The following is a 20,273-nucleotide window of genomic DNA, read 5'->3' as shown; positions in this document are numbered from 1 at the left end:
TGTAATCCCATGTGTGAGTCGGATAAAGTGTATGTAGATTTTACCCTTATCGCATGGAGATAGGAAGATTATTTCCGATAGACCCTCGACCCAAGGCATTGAGGTATAAAAGTCTAATGCATGATGAACTCAAAAACCAAGACTAAAGGGCCAACATCCCCACATGAACAGTTCCCTAGAGGCAAAGCCATCCTTTACCTGTTTCATAATTACTGCTCTTGAGCCTTTCCCCTTTTGAGGTCACATGCATGAAACTCATTTCCCACAACACCCCCATTTGGTTCCTTTTAAAAGAGAAAACATTGCATTTGAAAAAGAAAAGCATGTTTCCTCACAATAACTAGAAACAGCACACTTTTGTTGACTATACAAAAAGGAAAGCCGGTACACTATACTCCAGCCAGGAAAGAATTGGATCACAGGTGTCTATTATACGCAACTTACCCTACATTTCTGCAGGATACTGTTTTTCCACAGTTCGAACCCGTGACCACCAAGTCGTATGGCAACAACTTTACCAATTACGCCAATGTACAATTTTGTTGGCTGTACAAATTACACTAAATGCAGCACTATGCTGGTGTGGCTTTTGATTGAATCAATGAATTGGACATTCACTAGTCACTTTACAAGAAGTTTTGCAGTTTTATGTTGGTCATTCATGTTTCCTGTGCAAATGAATACCCCTACCTTCCTGTAAGCATATGGACTAACCTAAAATACACTTGAATGTTTAGAAACCAACTGAGATTATACAAAGATCAAGGTTTCACTTGCACAGCTTTAGAAACGTCCAGATGGTTAAGACGGCAGGTACCTAGAAGATATTCAGGGAGTTCTTCGGGCGTGTTAGCCTGTGGAGAAAGACAGTCACTGTGCTTTAGTAAAATTCATATCAACAAAATGATCATAACAAGTTGCAAATTGATAGAATACAGATCACGAGTTAAACTGTCAGTCTATATGGGGAATAAGGACATGGAATTTTACCTGGACAAGAAAGGCCATCTCAATGACTAGATTGTTTAGGTAACCAACAACAAGGCTGACAACACCTCTTGCCACAGTAGATGAGCCAATATCAATACCAAGCTGAAATTACAACAAAACTCTTCAGGTTCACATAGTGATTTCCGTCAATATTAGTTTCGGGTTCCACTTATACTTCTTAAGATAGTTAACAAGATATAGCATACTACCATTTTTTCCCAAGAGGCAAAAACTGTTCAACATTTACCACAGTGGTAATTTTTACAAATCCTTAAACTGTGAATGTTTAACTGCAGTGAGGATCAGTTCCTAACATTAGGACAACACTGTGCATCATTTAGTGCCAAAATACTCTGGTACTTTACCTCTATGTAGTTCTTTCCACGAAAATAATTAATTTCTAGCGCTTGACCAATAAGACAAGCTTTCTTCCCAACACTCTGCTTGACTATCCATGATCCCTGAAAAGTGAATGCTCAAGTCAAAGTATCCCAACAGCTAAGACAGAAATGGATGACATATGTTCAAAGTACCTACAGAAATGCTAACAAAAGAACACCGTAGAACCAAAACGTGAATAACTACCATAACAAATTACAATCTTCTGCATGGAAAACAAGACTCTAAAGATACATGGGTTTCTGAATAATAACATAAGCATGCAACATCCTTGTGTCTTCCTAGACAACCTTTCTGCATTTCTCTAGGCCCGAAAAGAATTTCTTTGGCCATGATCCTTTCTCATATAAATATACCCTTGAAATTGAAAGATTTGCCGTTGTTAATTTTCATTACTGTTGTTTCTAGGTATAGTTACATTTGCAGAAAACAAATTAATCAATTGGGGATCTAGTTGTAGATTTACTCAATTTGAGCCCTTGGGAAACTGAAAGTGCATCTTTTTAGTGGAATAGAGAGGGTATTAAATTTGCTTGCTTAAAGAGTTCCCACGAAAAATAAGAACCCATTTAAACGGGTTTCTGTTTCTTTCAAAGTTGCTGATCATTTTCTTAGAATGAGGACGAAGTTGTGGGTAACATAATGTTGATTGCCTTTTAACATCTTTATGAAAATCTTCAACAACAACAAACCCAGTGCAATCCCAGGATGTACGTAGACCTTATCCCTACCTTTATGGGGTAGAGAGGCTATTTCCAATAGACCCTCGGCTCAAAAGAAAAATCTCTATGAAAACCTATCTGCTAAAAAAATAAATCAAAAATGACATTTAGCTTTTGCTAAAACATGAGCACACTACCTACCATAATGCTTAATAGATGAGAAGGAACAGAAGAGAAGTGTAATCATATGGACCAGTGCACATGCTACATGAATGTAGATGTGCCATAACCTTTTGCTAAATGGACTAAGCAACTCACAGTAAAATTATGTTAAACCTTATACGGAAAGTAATTTTGTCCATTTCCAATTAGCAAACCAAACCTTGGATATGTATGGTATGAGCTTGAACCTCGAGTTTCTATAAGCATCATCTCCTTTGACAAAACTCTCCAGCAAAGGTGAATCCTCTAAAGGGGTATCCATCATATAGTAGAGAGTGAGAGTGTATGTTGTTAAACCTGGGACCTGAATACAAGTGACAAGCCATCAAAATGAAGCATTTGGGTAGCAGCTTTATAGGAAATCAAAGTATATGAAGGAAACAAGAGATTGCATACCTGTATGTTCACAATGAAGAAGAATTCTGGACCACCCTTTGCTGCATATTTCTGCAGAGAAGAGATATTGAGCAGTAGGCTCATAGGCATTAAACAATATGATCAGTGTATTTTCATTGAATAACAGAAGAAACCTGAACAATTCCCCCAGGTCGACCACCAAGATCATCTTCTCGTTTGTCAGACTTCAACCAATCCGCACCCACCATTTGCATCAAAGTGCCTTTAGCCTTGTTCTGCATAAGAGACATATAATGATTAAACGGCATGACAACACGAAAAGTATCTAGATTCTGAAATACAGTAGCATACTTAAAGAATCTTTTAACATTAACAAGACAAGAACATCAGAAATCCCACATGCTCTCCAGCATAGCAGACACCTAGCCAAGAAGCATGCAGGATTTTCAAGATCTCTACCTAGAGTTTCTTTACCATTAGGCCAATTTGCACATGTTTCAAAAACATGAAAATAATTATCTTTCATACAGATTGACTAACTTTTGGCTGTGACTTGAGGTATAGCATGTTCTGCATGATGTTACCATGTAATGATTAGAAGGTAACTATCAGACCTTAATCTTTAGTCAGAAACCAAACAGTAGATGTCAATAAAACAATGGGAACCATTCCAAAATACCCAGATCAGTCAATGATAAGACAACACAAAAATTGAACCCGGACATGTTTATAATAAGCTAAGCATGAAAGCTGAATCAACAACGAGACTTCACCTTCTTACGATCATCTAGGTAGGTCTCTCCACGAATAAGAAAAGTAGAAGGATCTGTTTCAGTCCAACTGCAAGGCAAATTACAGGTTGAATCTTTTGGTAGAGTGGATCCGTAGTGGCAAAATGATGTATCTTCCTTTGCCATTTCATGCAGATCTACATAACCCTTCTTCTGAACTGCAGCATTAAGAGAAATCTTCTGTCCTTAGAACTTCAACATGCAGATTTTAATCAAGTTTTCTAACATAGCAACAAGCATCAAACATGCCTGCAAGATCATGCAGCCTCTTCACGAAAACTGCAGCAGTTGACAATTTGGGATGACGCGCATCCTGTATAGTCAAAAACGAGCATACAAATGAGGAGATACGAAGAAACATATCCATAAAGAATAGATCTGCAACCAGACGATGGAAAGAAAAAACAAATCAGAGGATTTAGGTTTTGATGAAAATATACTGCCCTGTCCTATTTTATTTGACAAACTTCCCTTTTTAGTTTGTCCTCCAGTGACCCTTAATGATATGATTCTATAGCCACACAAATGTCTACAGCCTATTTTAGACCATAAGTATCAAAAATTTGTGTTTCTTTCTTAAACTCTGTGTATGGTCAAACACTCACACAAAATCCGATGGAGGGAGCACGGTAGAAAATATAATTCTTTCAGGTGGGTGTTGAAAAAATGAAGATGTATTAACAACATTAGGAACTAAGATCTGGAGCTTCTTGAGATATTACATATATCCTTAGGTCAGTCTATATACCCCAGACCAGGTTAAAGATTCTTACTGTTAGAAGACAGAAACAAACATGAAGCTCTAAGTTAGGTAGAGAATCAATTGAATCAAAGTGTATTCATTCGATACTAGAAGGCAATCAACAAACATGATTTCACAATGGAAGACATGTCTCGTGCAGACTCCTGATTTTGTAGGATGCTGCCTGTTTATACAGCAATTCACTGAGCTTATGGTTTAACTAGGTAATACCTGAGAGTATGTCTCAGGTCCAAAATCAGAAGACCAGCCATTTTCTGATTGGTCATAATCCAGTGGCTCAGAGACATCAAAGAACTCATCTGCCGCATCGTTTAAACCCATCAAGCTTGAAGGTGTTTTAACTGCTTCTTCCTCCAAATCTGCTACATTCTTTCCATTTTCTAACCGGGTTCGCACTTCAAGCTTAATTTCTTCTTCAACTTCACACAATCTTTTGCTTTTGATCAGCTCCCCTGAGACATCAGAGGGCAAGTAATTTCCTATTTTTGCACTGAAAAGCTCCCGCAAAGCTGCAAATGCAGTGGAAAATAGTCTAATTGTGTCCGGTAAATGTCAAAATATGCAAATTTGGACAAATCAACTGATGAATTTGACAGAAAGAGAAACCACATAGAGAGCACACCAGCGAGTTTTCCTAGCATGCGTATTGTTATAGATTTTGCTGCAGATGTTCGTACATATGACTTCCAGAATTTCCAGTCGATAGCAAGCATATGCTTGACTACTGATCCCTTCCCTTGATTCACAGGTGATATAACATATCCTCCACCTGCAAGGATTTAGGGGATGTCAATTTGTATGACTCCCAATTTAAAGGCAGAGAACATGCAGAGCTGTTAGAGTAGTCTTGGGGAATAAAATAGTAGAAGAAGCATGTGGCTGGTTCAGTGTTATGACAAATCTACATCAACAACTCAACATGCATAATGTACTAGAAACTCTGGCATCTAAGCACAGAAGTAATTTTAGTTTGTAGTTCATTCCTGATCCAAATAAAACATCTGGTTCATAACAGTGATAACAGAAAACCATGTGCTTCTTTTATCAAAAAATACATGTGCTTATACTAACTCTACTTTGCAGGCATACATTACTTTTAAGGCAGGCACGAACGTAGCCCTGTTGAGCTGCACACTTCCGGTGAAACACTGAATGGTACAGAATAACTGCAAGAAAGAAACAATTGGTTATGGTGGATCTAGCTTTCTAAGAAGTAGCTATAGACCAATCCTCAATAGATTTGGTACCGTAGGTCCCATCGTCCTCCCTTCTCCAATAACGCTGCAAAAGAAGATCTCTTCTAGTCATACCCCTGCAAAGTCTTATGTCAATTATAACTCTAGGACAGGACCAATAAACTTTTCCAGAGTTGAAATATGAACCATACATACCAAGGTAGCCAATCCCGATTTAAAAGCTTATGAACTATATCAGTGTGACCATCAAGATGTTCAATCACACTGCCCTTGTAGAAACAGAAATCCCATCTGCAACACAAAGCACAATATATTTCAGTCACAACATAAGAGGAATCAACAAGATAAGTATATCACTACAGTTTAAAGAACTTGCAGATGATAAATTGTAAAAGGCCATCTCTTGTCCAGCTCTCTACACTGAAACCATGTAAACTGCCTATAAAAATTTCTTTTTGGGATAGTATACGTTGTGCAATCTACTTGACCTCTAAACGCTTATATGATCTATATTAAGTAGTGAGCACAATAGAAAGCTTTATAACTAAAGGTGCCCATGCAGAAACTCATACAACTCTTCTGCATATCTCAAAAGAAAATGTTCACCTTGAAAAGAATAATTATTGATGTTTTTACTTTTTATGCTTTAAAAAATGCTTTCAATGTTTATTATATTCCTCTGATCTTTAATATTTAAAGAATATGTCCAGTCTACTAGTTATACACACAATAACTACTACTCCAAGATTTCATGGTTAACACCTCACTTCGCCTTTGAGGCCCTTATCTAACACAAGCCCATAATATAAGCATCAGCAGGCGATTGAATCTATAAAAAAGCAAATAAATTTAACTTAATGTCATGTGTTTTTTTGCACTTGGGTGGCCTAGTGGCTAATAAAGTGAGTTGAGCACCATGAGGTCACAGGTTCCAATTCAGTAAAGACAAAACATTAGGTGATTTCTTCCTAGTTGTTCTAGCCTTGGTGGACCTGATGGGAGGTGGCAAGGTATCTCGTGGAATTAGTCAAGGTCCGTGCAAGCTGGCTCGGACATCATGGTTATCAAAAAAAAATTGAAGGAAAAAGAAAAGGGGGACTTTACTACTTTAGTGATTTACCTAGCTTATATGTGGCGGTTTAATAATCAAATTCATAATTTGGAAACTAAACCCCTTTTCCTAATACTTCAATCTCTAAGCATCAAAATGGAAAAGAAACGAAATGAAAGCTCCATAAGTGTGTGGATGTTTTTTACCTTTTATCTTCTCTCCCTTTTTTCATTGAATTAAGGAGTTTTCCATAAAATTAGGAGAATATTAAATGCAAACTACAGGCATAATGTGGAAGTAATCATGGAGTAACGAGGAAATAGAAAAGAAACAAAGCGCAAAAGGAGGGGAAAACTACAAGAAAAACAAAGATTCATATACCGAGTCGATGAAAAATCAATTTGAAAAGAATAATTCATTTAGTTTGTTCTATGTGTAGAGTTGGCTAAGATGGATCTTTCAGTTAATTGAAATTATCTTATCTTTTACTATCTTCCTTTATTCAATTCTGAAAAGTAAGATAGAGTTACGAAAAATATATGACTATACAAACAAATTAAATATACAAAAAAAAGAATTATATACTAAAATACATACAGCTATACATTTGGTAAGGTCTTTATATTCTGTACAAATTATCTTATTCTTTATTTATACATGGTAAGCTCTTTCATTTTGTACTTTACCTCATTTTAGCTTTTCAACAATAATTTAATAGATGTACTATATTTTCACATGCTCTACAATTCATATATGGTCTTGTGATATTCTGTGTCAAATTATAGAAGTGCACAATATTCAATTGACACTAAAATCTATTTTACCATTTTCTATTTGCTTTTTCTTTAAGTGAAATATTATAATTTGGTAAATTTCCTTTATTCATCAAAGATTATTGTTCTTTTAATTTGGTGAACATATGCACTAGATAGGTAAGTAGAACTTTTTCCTTGGTTTAGTTTTTTCCTTTTCCCTAAACTATTTCTTTTTTAACCGTGGTGGCCGGACCAGCTTGCACGCACCTCGACTAGTTCCACGGGATACATGTCACCTCCCACCAGCAACACATACCAAGTAACTCTGTCTACCAAGGTTAGGACAGATGGAAATAAATCACTTAGTGTTTTTCGTCTCCGTTGGGATTTGAACCTGAGACCTCATGGTTCTCAACCTACCTCATTGACCACTAGGCCACGTCCTTGGGTGCCCTTTTTCCTAAATTGTTTTTTTCTTGTTGAGGATATATTTGTTAAATTATTGCATTTGAGTTGTTTTTGTCTAGAGAGAACATAACTCTCTGCCCCTCTCGTGCATGATCGTTTACCCTTTATATCTTCTTAGTTCTTACTTATCGTATAATTAGTTTTAGTAGTTTACACTCCTACGAATTAACTATTCAACCATGTGGATCATAGTTAAGAAAACTTAATGGATTACAATAACATTGGTTGAAGTAGAGAGAAAATGTGAAAGGTTTAAAAAGAAAGCCAGGGTTTTAAAGCTACTAAAGGAACATCCAAGATAGAAAATGGCATACAACTTCTGCATTTTTACTGAAATAATCCAAACACTCTTGCATGGGACACATGTGTCCAAATACTAGTCACTGAAAAGAACAACTGCTCCATTTCATAAATATCAAAAAGGGAAGGGAAGTACTTCCCTTTCCCGGAGAATAACAAGGTACACCATTCGATATTCTAAAGAAGTGTAGTTATATACATGATAGGATAAAGATGCTTCACTGGTATTGCTTATACAAGGAAGCATGTCCACTTCAAGGCTTCAAAAATCAACTGACTGTCTGTGAACCAAACAATTTTGAAGTATATCACATTCATAAAGCAAGATACCCTAGTCAAACAAGCACAGCCCCTGCTCTATATCTTTTCAACTGCACCCTTTTCAGCAGTCATTACCACCCCACCCACCCCCAAAAAAAAAAAAAAAGGAAAAAAGAAAAAGAGCAGTATATGATTCCCAATTCACTTAAATTTTCAGAGAAGAAATTTGTTGTGGATGCGTTGAAAGCAATAAATTAAGTATTTAATTATATATTTAGTAGCTTTCTTTATTATTTTAGAATAGGATTTATGTTTAATAGCCTTATAAGGATTAGGTCTAGCTATAGTTATTAGTTTGGAATAGGACTTAGGTTTCCGACATTCATAAGGATTAGACTTTCTATTGCTGTAATTAGACTCCTATTTAAAGGGATTTTTGAGGAATAAATCAGTAAGTCATATTTAACCAAAAAACAAGAGATCAGTGTTATCTCTTCCATTGAACTCTAAGGTTTCAGCATTCCTTCAACGAGCTGAATTTATATACAAAATAGGTCGATCTAGGAATTCGAACAAAAGCAAAGGAAAGTCAAAGTCAATTGATTTAAATTTTCCTGTGACTCGATCCTTCTCTAAAAATCCTAACAACTTGGTATCAGAGCCTAACACAATGGACGATGAGATCAATTTCAGGTTTCAAGAAGAACGTGTGATTACAGAAACACTAATGGACTCTAAATCCGCAGCGATGGAACGTCTCAGCGAAAGAATTGTCCAAGTCAGTCAAGAACAATTTTCTAGCTTGGGAATTGGCTATACAAACCAGCAGTCCACGGGACAGAATCTAGTAGCGCCTCGGCAACAGGTAGATCAATAAATCCAGCTACTAGAGGCAATACAGTGCCTATTCAACTGGCTGATCAGAATCATCAAACTAGTGGTAATTCCAATTCGACAATACCAAGGTATGCAAGGATGGATTTGCCTACTTATGATGGCACCAATGACCCATTAATTTGGGCACATCGTTGTGAGCAATTTTTTGAAAATCAACATACAACATAGGCTGAAAAGGTTGGAGTGGCTGGGTTTCACCTTGGGAGAAGCACAATTATGGTATTATCAACTTAAACGGACGAAGGGCCCACTGGGTTGGGAAGACTTTCAGAAACGATGTTTCCAGCGATTTGAATCTTCGAAAGTAGCAACCCGGTGGGTTAATTGGTCACGCTTCGACAAACTGGTACAATTGAAGTTTATCAACGACAATTTCAAGAAAAGTTGGCTAAGGCTGATGAGCTTATTCCAGAACACTTGCACGTGGGAATATTTATGGCAGGGTTGGATAATTCAATCAAATTGGACGTGCAATTGCTCAAACCACCTGACTTATTGACGGCTATGAGTGTAGCCAGGGCTTTAGAACAAAAGCAACAACTGCAAAAAGTAAGTAATATTCACGGGCAGCAGCCTCAGACAAGTCTTGGCAGCGCAACAACCTCGGCAAAATCTGCCGCTAGTTTAGTCAGTTCAAGTACCTCGGCTAATGCCCAGTGCAGCAATCAAATCCCTTTTGTCAAGCGATTAACTCGCACAGAAATTGCAGAGAGAAGAGCTAAGGGCTTATGCTATAATTGTGACGAACAATATTCAGCCACTCACCAGTGTAAACAACTTTTCTAGATGGAATTGGATGATTTAGCTGACAACGCTATTCCAGAAGTTCTCGATGATTGCCGTGAAATTCGAGCTTGAGGACAAACTCTTTCAACGTGAGGGGGGTAACGTTGTGGATGCGTTGAAAGCAATAAATTAAGTATTTAATTATATATTTAGTAGCTTTCTTTATTATTTTAGAATAGGATTTATGTTTAATAGCCTTATAAGGATTAGGTTTAGCTATAGTTATTAGTTTGAAATAGGACTGAGGTTTCCTACTTTCATAAGGATTGGACTTTCTATTGCTGTAATTAGACTCCTATTTAAAGGGGGTTTTGAGGAATAAATCAGTAAGTCGTATTTTAACCAAAAAAACAAGAGATCAGAGTTCTCTCTTCTATTGAACTCTAAGGTATCAGCCTCCCTTCAACGAGCTAAATTTATATACAAAATAGGTCGATCTAGGAATTCAAACAAAAGCAAGGGAAAGTCGAAGTCAATTGATTTAGATTTTCCTGTTCATCGTCCAGTGACTCGATCCTTCTCTAAAAATCCTAACAAAATAATCTCAGCTAAACAGCTTATAATACAAACTGACAACGAAATGTTATTGCATGATTGATGTGATTCAATTCCATTTCAGGACTTGCTCAATTTCAATATCTTCTTTGTGGTTTAACCTTGAATATGTTATTTGGGCTTTTATCCCTAGAAAATTAAGAAGAACCATCAGTTTCTTTGACTCTTCTCTCTTCATAACTATCTATTTCAATCTCCAATCCCAATTCAAAAAGTGCTGCTTTCTTCAACATGATTTAAGTGATGATTTGTCCAGACAATTTCAAGTGTGGATAACATCTACTGTGCTTGTGACTTCTATACCAGTTATGGTGAAGTGGAAAACTTCTATTTCTTGATTCACTTTCTTGTTTACTTGGTGTTAAATTTATATTAGTATCCAAACAACAAATTTCAAATTTTGAGAGTCAATAAATTGCTTTCAGATTACTTGAATCATACAGAAGTTTGGTATTCATTCCATTTTACCTGTGTACACTTTTACTTTACCCAAAAATTATTGCGTAATTCTTAATTTGTATGATCACAAAACTCAGATTACAGTTCTCAAGTTGAATCCTGAATGAACAAACTATGAAAAAAAATTCATTTTTGTGCTCACATTGAATCCTGATTTAACAACCATGGGGAAGAACCATCTAAAGTGCAGAAGACATGGTTACTGGCTAAAAATGTATCTATATTCTTAAGCACATGTTTTCTGAGATTGCTTTCGTCAAGTTTTAATTATATTTCTGTCAACAGATAAAAAAACTACTAGCAGTGAAGTCTTCCTATAAAAAAACTGACATGGACTTCGCAACTTACTCTGATCTTGAAGGACCAAGTGACATGAGTGTCTGGAAAATGGCCTCAGAAGTTCCATTGACTACTCCAACAGCCATTATCGCGGGGTGATCATCCCACTGCAAAACATAGAACAAGTTCCGCAGCATTAGATGCATATATTTACTGCCATAGGAGCTGGAGAACATCACTTACCTTTCCAAGAGATTCCCTATCTTTAGCTTCCTTAAAGAGCCTAAGTCCTGCATGCACAAGTGATTCAAGACAATTGGCAAAAAGAATTATGAAAGGAGATGAGATAGACCACTTGACTATCAAAGAAACAACATAATATCAAATACAAAGGAACCATTCAAGGATGTCTATATAAATTTTTATTCGCCAAAAACTAATATTGAAATAAGGCTAATTGTTAGAGTGGGTAAAAAGTCCCACATTGGTTGGGGAATAGACTGGTGGTCTCCTTATATGAACTTGGGCAATCCTCCCCTCATGAGCTAACTTTTGGGGTTGAGTTGGGCCCAGGTGCCATATCTTTACATTGGTATCAGAGCCAGGTCCATCCCTATTTGGGCTCCTGGTCCACGCTCCAGTTGGGCCTAGGCATAAAAGAGGGTGTTAGAGTAAGTCCCACATTGGTTGGGGAATAGACTGGTGGTCTCCTTATATGAACTTGGGCAATCCTCCCCTCATGAGCTAACTTTTGGGGTTGAGTTGGGCCCAGGTGCCATATCTTTACATTGGTATCAGAGCCAGGTCCATTCCTATTTGGGCTCCTGGTCCACGCTCCAGTTGGGCCTAGGCGTAAAAGAGGGTGTTAGAGTAAGCCCCACATTGGTTGGGTAATGGACTGGTGGTCTCCTTATATAGACTTGGACAATCCTCGCTTCAGGAGCTAACTTTTGGGGTTGTGTTAGACCCAAGTACCATATCTTTACACTAATAAAGCATGACTTGAACACATAAGTTAAAAGAAACTATAAACTGACACCCTCAAGAAGCTAAATTGCAAAATATACTTCATCAATCCACATTAAATAGTTCCAAAATTTCCTAAGCAGATGTGAATTGGTCCATGAAGTAGGAATTACAAATGTAATTTCAGCCGTCTCAAAACACAACTATAAAATCAAAACCTACCATTCTCACAACCAAAGATTGTCCAAGGTGAGGGTGCAACAACATCAGACGTCATAGCATCTGTAACTGAGGATGAACAGACAGTCCAATCAATCGAATTCAGACGATAAGACTTGTTGGAACAATTTAACCTGTGTGCAAAAAAAAAATGGAAAAAAATTGTAATAATGACAATTACAGTCCTATCATAGAGCTTAATTGGAAACTTTTTCTAGAAAGGTAATACTTAATTGGAACCATTTTTGCACAATGAGAAAAGAAACCGACACTGTCCCTTAAAGTAACTTATACTCCTATGTTGCATGATATGACACTCTTACCTTTTTTAGTTTGTTCCAAGAAAAATGGAACCTTTCTATTTATAGAAACTATTTAGCTTTAAACATTCCAATGATTTATAGCCATAAATATGTCATGGCATGTGTAGGGTACTTTTCTTATGTGCCAAAAATCTTTCTTGCTTTCTTGAACTTCATGTTCGGTCAAACACCACCATATAAAATGAAAAGCAGCGAATTACTTATATGTTATATCCTGAGCAAAGAAAAAGGGTAATGCACCAACTAAATGTACCTCAAAGACTGTGAACCACTGCTTGAAAAATCAACTTCATTTCCTCTGTTCATGTCTGCCTAAATTTACGCATTATTGTGAGTTACCAAAGAGGAACAATATAACAGCTCATAATGACCAGTATGTACCTTTAAAGCTGCTTCCTGAAATGCCTGGATCCACCTTGCAGCTTCCTCAGGACTGCTTGCTCCTAACTGTCGTTCATAGATTTCATTTATTCACCTGTTGCCCAGAAAAATAAAAAATAAATGGAGGGGGATGATTTCCGTACCTTCAGCTGATCATTATGATTTGAGGTGTTATAAAGTGTGAAAATGAAAAAGACCTGGAAAATTATAGAAGTAAGTTTCAGCAGAAAGTTTCAGTAAAGAAACAAGTCCATTAAATCGGAATAATATAGCGAGAGCAAAAATCGTCTCCGCCATGAAGTGAAACTGGGATGAAGATCATACTTTTCTTTGAATGCTCTCTCTACCGTTGTCTGTTACACGAATGCAGGAATCAACAACTGCACTTCTAATAGGATCCTGACAAAAGAGTCACACGACACATTGCAATGAGTCCGGGTAATATGGCAAATTTGTAATTCCAGCAAGTGAAGGCAGAAGAACTTCATAAACAGACATATCTCCCACTTAAGGAGCTCAAAACCCTTTAATATCAGAATAAAATGCACAGGAAAAAGAACCTACCACTTACAATACAACTAGGTACAGAAACACAACAAATTACTGAATATTTGTTTATTAAACTAAAATGCACTGAATCTACCATTTACAATACAGCTAGGTAGCAGAAACACAACAAATTACTGAATATTAGTTTATACTCAACCAATTCACACCAACTTCCAGATATCTCCCAATCAATAAGCAGTAAGGTCCTGATTATGTGTGAAGTGCAAAATACTCGACTCCCAAGGAGTACACTGAAGACTAGTGAAGGGATACACTTACTGATCAAGATATATGTGCACAGTTGAGTCCTAGTTATCTTTTTTTTTTTTGGATAAGTAGTTGAGTCCGAGGTATCTTCAGCACATGGATTAGGCAATCCAGGATTATTCTCTAGAGAATCAACCATAGTACCCAGACATTTGGGCTCCAAACATGCGAACTAAGTTGCTCGGACTCTTCACTTTCGGTGCCGCATTCATGTCGACACCATGTGGGTGTGGGTGTGGGTGTGGGTGTGGTCAAAAGATTTCGGGTACTTTGATCAACATCGAAGAAATTAGGGATAGATACGATGATATGATTTCTATAGTCAAAACAAAAGCTAAGGTGAAATTGAAGAAAATGAAATATATATATAAAAATTTCTATGTCAGTCTTTTTCCTTGTTTCTCCTTCTGGGATTCTCCTCTTGATTAACATTTTCTCTTTGGAATACCATGTTAGTTATCCACATAATGTCTCATAATTTAGACATTGAACTCTAATTTTAGATATTTGAATTATTTCTAGTTGAATCCCCACACCGGTATCCGTACCTAGATCCATACCCCCGAATCTTAGAAGTTAGATCACAAGGATCCGACCTATAGTTCCGCACCCGAGTCCGAGCAAATTAGCATGTGAGTACCTTCAGCTCATAGGACGTGGGAATTTTTCATTCCTCATTAATCAAGTAAAGTGATCACTTAGGATAATATCCAACAAGAGGATTTTCTGGCAATGAAGCAGGAAGTATTTGAAAGACTGTGAACCAATATTATGAATATCAGCATAGGTTGACATAAAATGCAAAAGTTTCTCTGAGATCCTCTTTCTTTGCTGAAAAAGTAAAATTTTAGCCTGTCTAATGTGTATCAAACTTAAGAAATCAAATTCTAAGATATTCCAATTTCCAAACAACGATCATATGCAAAATATGAACGAAAGCAAGGATATGGAATGAGGGTATAGTAGCCAAAATCGTAAGTCATAAGATGTTCTGAGTTCGTTTGCAAACGTCCTTTACTATACAACCCTCGTCCAGCTTCATGCAAATCCTTTGGGAATCAAAACAAATAAAGTAATAAACTATATCTTATGGGTTCAAGCAACAAGTCCTGTTTTGGCAGCATCCGGGGAAGGGACGTACCCCAGGAGTGTGACGTAGACAACCTACCCTAACGCAAGTATTAGTGGCTGCTTCTAGGGCATCACACAAAGACAACTTTACCGTTACTCCAAAGCTCCAAATAAACTGAATATAATCTTCAATTTTCCACAACATGCAACTCATAGAAAAAACAAATCTTGTTAGTATAAGCTTAAAAAACAGCACAACCAACTAGGAATGGAAAATCAAATTGCAAAAAATGGATCAGAAGTTATTCTTCATCAAACAAAATAAACTCAATCGTATCATCAGTACAAGGAAAAAACAAAAAAAATCCCAAATCCCAAATTACCAGCAAACACACAACAAAATGGTTTTATCCAATTTCACTAATCCAACAATATATGAACACCCAGATTATAATTATACCTCATTTTCAGGAACTGGTACAGATTTGTAGCTCTTAAGAAACTGATCCTGTAGAATGAAGTACCGCTTTCTTGAATACTGAAGTCCAAAACGATTTGAACGAATAAGATATAACCAACCTTCCATCCTACTATGATCATTCTGTGAAACACCCATTTTCAGCCAAAAATACCAACGACCCACCACTCCAATTCCCTTAAAATCTCAAGTTCCACTATCAATTTCCAGTTGTTAAACAAAAAAATTCTGTGAATTTAAACACACCCTTTACAGAAACAGAACCAAAAGAGGTGGAAAAAAAAGAAAAAAACTCTGACCCCCAATGAAAATTCTTCAATGGGGTATCAGAGATGATTTGTTACTCTGTTTTGGTGTGTAAAAGGAGAATTTTTTTTCTGGTTTTCTCAATTCTGTGTGTATTTTGAAGAAGAAGAAGAAAATGGAAACTGAATTTGTGTATACGTGAGACAAAAGTTTGGCTGGCAAATGATGAAAAATGTTATTTGACTATTTTACCCTTTTTGGTTTTCCAGAAAAGGTGTGATTGGTAGTTAAACGAATCTGTAAAGTTACAAATTAAAGTTAAGAACAGATATTGGGAATCGTGTATGCCAATAATAATAATTTTAAAATTATTATTATTGTACTGTGACTAGGAGATGCACGAATAATCAGAGGTGCGATAGGTTGGATGTGAATTATTTCAACGAGAAGTAAAATTTAGATGGAACAAGTGTTGAGAAAATATGATCAGAAAGGAAATGACGCAGTTTCAGCTTATCGAGCAAATAATCTTAGATGAAAAAGGTTTTGAATGACACAAATTATAATAGAAGGTTAGTAGATATGAATGCATTGTCTTGTTGTCCGTCCAGACGAATAGTCATAGTATTAGTCTTTTGTTATTCGATTTTTGTTACTATATATTGTTTTTGTACTTTAATTATCGTATTATTTTGTTGTAGTATTATCTTGTTTCTATATGTTTTTTCTTTATTATTTGTTGTTTCTAGTATTTTCATTATTTATTTTTTTGAAATTGCTTTGAATTTATTTTTTTTGAGTAGAAGGTCTATCAGAAATCCTTTTCAAACCCCACTTTATGAGATTACACTTAATATATTATTGTTGTTGTTTTATTATTATTGCATTGATTATTTTTTTTATTTTACTAGCATGGTATTGAAATTCATTGATCCGACTAATTTATATTTGTGGTATATAAGAAGCAAGAGGAAGTACCATAGTGTATGGTATTGACAGACGATGTAGTATTTATCGACGAGAGACTCGACTTCAATAATAATGAACTGAAGATTTAGGGACAAACCCTAGAGTCTAAAGGTTTTAGACCGAGCAAAATTAAAACACAGTATATAAAGTGTAAGTTTTATCTGAGTTTTAGCAAAATAACAAAAATTATGATATAATGAATGAAATTCTTTTACTTTTAATCAAAAATTTTGAGTTTAAACTCCGATATCGAGTGAGAAACTAAAGGTAAGTGAGATACCTGAGTCATATATTGCTCCAGACGTGGGATTGAAATCCTATATTGATTTTTCAAAGAAGAGAAAAATAAAATAAAGCAGTTGTTAAGCTATAATATTCAAGAAAAATATATATTGGATTAGTCAAATCAAGTCCAAATTATTTAGACTTACTCAAGAGTCAAGAATAGTGAATAAATGATATGCATTACCAGATTTTGTTTATTCAAATCGTTGCAAAACTAAAATAAAAATATTGACCAAAAGGAGAAGACTTTATTGATAAATATTTTTCTTTGTTTTTTGTTTATTTTATCGATCTCAATTAGATGGTATCATTTAATTGGATACGAAATTTAAGAGAAAAATAAAATAAAAATTTATAATTTGAATCAAGTATTAGATATTTGTGTAACTGTAATTTAATTTAAGTTTATTTTTTAAAATTAATTTATTTTTAAATATAAAATTAATATAAGGACGTCCAAATTAATTAACTAAAGCCAGTGGTGCAAAGGTGACCATGCAAAACTCACTGGGTCAAGTCTTCAATTAAAGAATTTAGTGGAAAAAGTCATAAATTATATTTTTTTAAAATTAAAATTACAAAAAGTGCCACCACAGAGAGAAAATCACCGAAGGCTCCATTTGGATTCAAAGTTTTGGAGATTATTTGAAATAATTGTTTATCAAGTTGAATCATTATTTTAAATTTAAATATAAAATATAGAATTTAATATTTGAAAAATAATTTTAATGAGTTTCAAAACAGAATCGAGTCACTTAAAAAAATTTACCTTTATTTTCATACTAACACAATTTTTCAAATATCATTATATTTAAATTTTGAGTTTTTCTTTTCAAACATCAATCAAACTTTCCAAACACTTACTTACTGACCTGTCTGCAATGGAAAGCTAAAATTTTGATTAAGGGAATTTAAAATCTGAAGAAATAAACACACGAACTAATCAAAAAAGATTCAATATCTACTAAATATACTTAAAAATTATTTTAACCAACCCCTTACCATAAGGTGGCTCCACCATTGCCTTTCTGTTGGATGGGTTAAATGGGTCATGCCGATATAAAATTTGAATTAAAGTTATACTATACTCTCATCATGAAACTATCCATCTCCTATAAAAGGTGGATTAAATTTAAATAGTTTTATTTAAGCGCGTTGATATGCCACTTTCAAATGTCAATATAGTTATGAAATAATCCCACTTGCTCCAAGTTTGCAAATATAATTTAGAGATTGTAGTAATTGCTCATAAGCAAAAATTTGCATTTGTAACATGGACTTAATCATAAAAAAAGAATACGTATTACATTATAATTATAACAAGTTGTAGTCCTAATTGCTAATTGTCCTCTTAATTATACATATATTAAGTTACGTGACCATCTCATCGATCTAAAAAGCTTATAAAGTTGTTAGAAAGAACAATGTTTAATATTTAATTATAAATTTTCAACACATTTCCTCAAATGTAGATTTAATTTATTTTCGTTGGTCAAACAAGTTTTTTTTTTTTTTATAATGAGTGACAGTGAAATTTGAACCTAGAATTTCTATCTATTTTGATACTATATTAAAACGTATGATCATCTTACCTGAAAAGTTAACTTGATAGATAAAGAACAAACTTTTAAATTCTAATATTTAATTATATCCAAAGAGTATAACCAAGAGGTCCAAGACGAAGAGAATAATACGACCAACATAATACATAAATATACCCTTTAATTTGGCTCAGTTCACATTTATGTCTTTCAACTATGTATGTGTACATACACTTAAATTTGTACAAAGTTGAACAAATAGAAACACACATCCTATATGGCATCCTACATGACAATTTGTGTCCTACATGTACTATACCATATAGGACTCATGTATCTATTTGATCAACTTTATACAAGTTTAAGTGTTTACTTATGCACATCAAAAATTGAAGGACATATATATGAAATGATGTCAAATTAAATGGCACATTTAATACATTATGCCTTTTCTTTTAATAGTTAACTTATAAATATAATGAACGCTTCAGAATATACGTAAATTTGTTTTCAAAATTCAAGTTGAAAGTGTTACATAATTATTTTCTTTAGATGTTCAATCTAAATAAATTACGTATATTTTAAATGTCTAAAATGAAATTTATCGATAAATTTAAAATAAGGTTGATACTTTGTTATTTACTCCTTTGTTGAACTATTTTTTTTCCTTAATCATTTCGAGATTCCAAACATTCCAACTTTTCCTCTTTGAGTGCTGCTTTTTCCTCACTAAGCATCATGCTACTAATTATTACACCTTTAACGGATTATTTGATTCCTAATTAAAGTTACGTAAGTATTAATTAAATAGTTTTAATATATGCGTAGTTTTCATAACTAGAAAGAAAAAAGATAAATTTATTCTTAAATTATATAAAAATATTCTCTCTCTATCGATTATCATCGTGACAATTAATTCACTTCACTCTTAGAACATCACTTGAAGACCACCACCATTCCACTCCAATGATAATCACATAAAATGAAAAAAACACAACAAAAATAATAATTCATTTGAACGTCGATCATTTTAATACCTTCATTTTTATTATTCACAATTTAAGAAAGATGATGATGAAATTATGTTGATAAAGTTGCCATTGCCGGAATAATAGGGGAGACGCTTACGATATATAAGATATGCATGGCTATATTTCTAATGTACCAGTCAAATAAAAAATTAATTTCATATATGATCACTAAATTTTATCTTTCGACTTTCATTTTTGTAAAATTTGATTTTGTCCTTTGTTTTGTCTATTGCTCGTATTGTCCCTATATGGAAAAAAAAATATGTGGGAGTTGCAATCTACAAAGCAAAATAACTCAATAAAAAGTTCTTTATATCGCGGACTTAGGCTTCAATTAAGATTTTTATGCGGTATTCGATAATTTATTCACATCACTTACACAATTTTGTAAACTCAAGTAAATTTTTTCAAATTAAATCGTTAAAGGAACGCTAAAATAAAAAAAGACAAAAACAGAGTTTTTGAAGAAGACTTTTGAATTACTTGAAAGATTCTTCCCCTTTAGGATGATAAAGTGGCGGATCATGACATTTGTCTCACATAAAAGTCTCCTTAAAAGTAGAGAACATGAAAGCATTTATTCATAAAAAATTAGCGCCAATGTTAAAATTTTGTCGATTATGAATTTAAATATATTATGAAATAAATTTTATCTCATTTTATTAATTATTGAATTTGTAATTATATATATATAATTAATAAATTTTCTAATTTTAATTTTAAATAAAAATTATTGTGTTATTTGCCTGAATCCTT

The 20,273-nt window shown here is 34.4% G+C and overlaps 1 protein-coding gene across 2 annotated transcripts; it reads right to left on the bottom strand.

The window, feature by feature from the left end:
* Positions 1-555: 555 nt before the first annotated feature.
* LOC129902508 (protein ENHANCED DISEASE RESISTANCE 2-like) lies at positions 556-15,882 on the bottom strand. 2 transcript variants are annotated; one of them, XM_055977778.1, is made up of 21 exons: positions 15,428-15,882; positions 13,405-13,479; positions 13,224-13,277; positions 13,081-13,146; positions 12,953-13,011; positions 12,380-12,510; positions 11,435-11,481; positions 11,261-11,358; positions 5,576-5,671; positions 5,432-5,496; positions 5,279-5,350; positions 4,807-4,953; positions 4,395-4,693; positions 3,671-3,734; positions 3,404-3,579; positions 2,804-2,905; positions 2,670-2,720; positions 2,434-2,577; positions 1,356-1,451; positions 991-1,092; positions 556-854 (listed from the first exon to the last, which is right to left on the bottom strand). In XM_055977778.1, exons 1-21 carry the CDS (start codon positions 15,581-15,583, stop codon positions 762-764), a joined length of 2,193 nt encoding a protein of 730 aa, XP_055833753.1. In that variant the 5' UTR covers positions 15,584-15,882; the 3' UTR covers positions 556-761. The 2 variants fall into 2 exon arrangements, with proteins under 2 accessions (XP_055833753.1, XP_055833755.1); XM_055977780.1 differs by lacking the exons at positions 13,224-13,277; positions 13,405-13,479; positions 15,428-15,882 and having other exon boundaries at positions 12,953-13,007.
* Positions 15,883-20,273: the final 4,391 nt, after the last annotated feature.

Source organism: Solanum dulcamara, chromosome 9, assembly GCF_947179165.1.
Source record: "Solanum dulcamara chromosome 9, daSolDulc1.2, whole genome shotgun sequence".
NCBI classification, from domain to species: Eukaryota; Viridiplantae; Streptophyta; class Magnoliopsida; order Solanales; family Solanaceae; genus Solanum; species Solanum dulcamara.
This window is presented reverse-complemented; position numbering and strand designations above follow the sequence as displayed.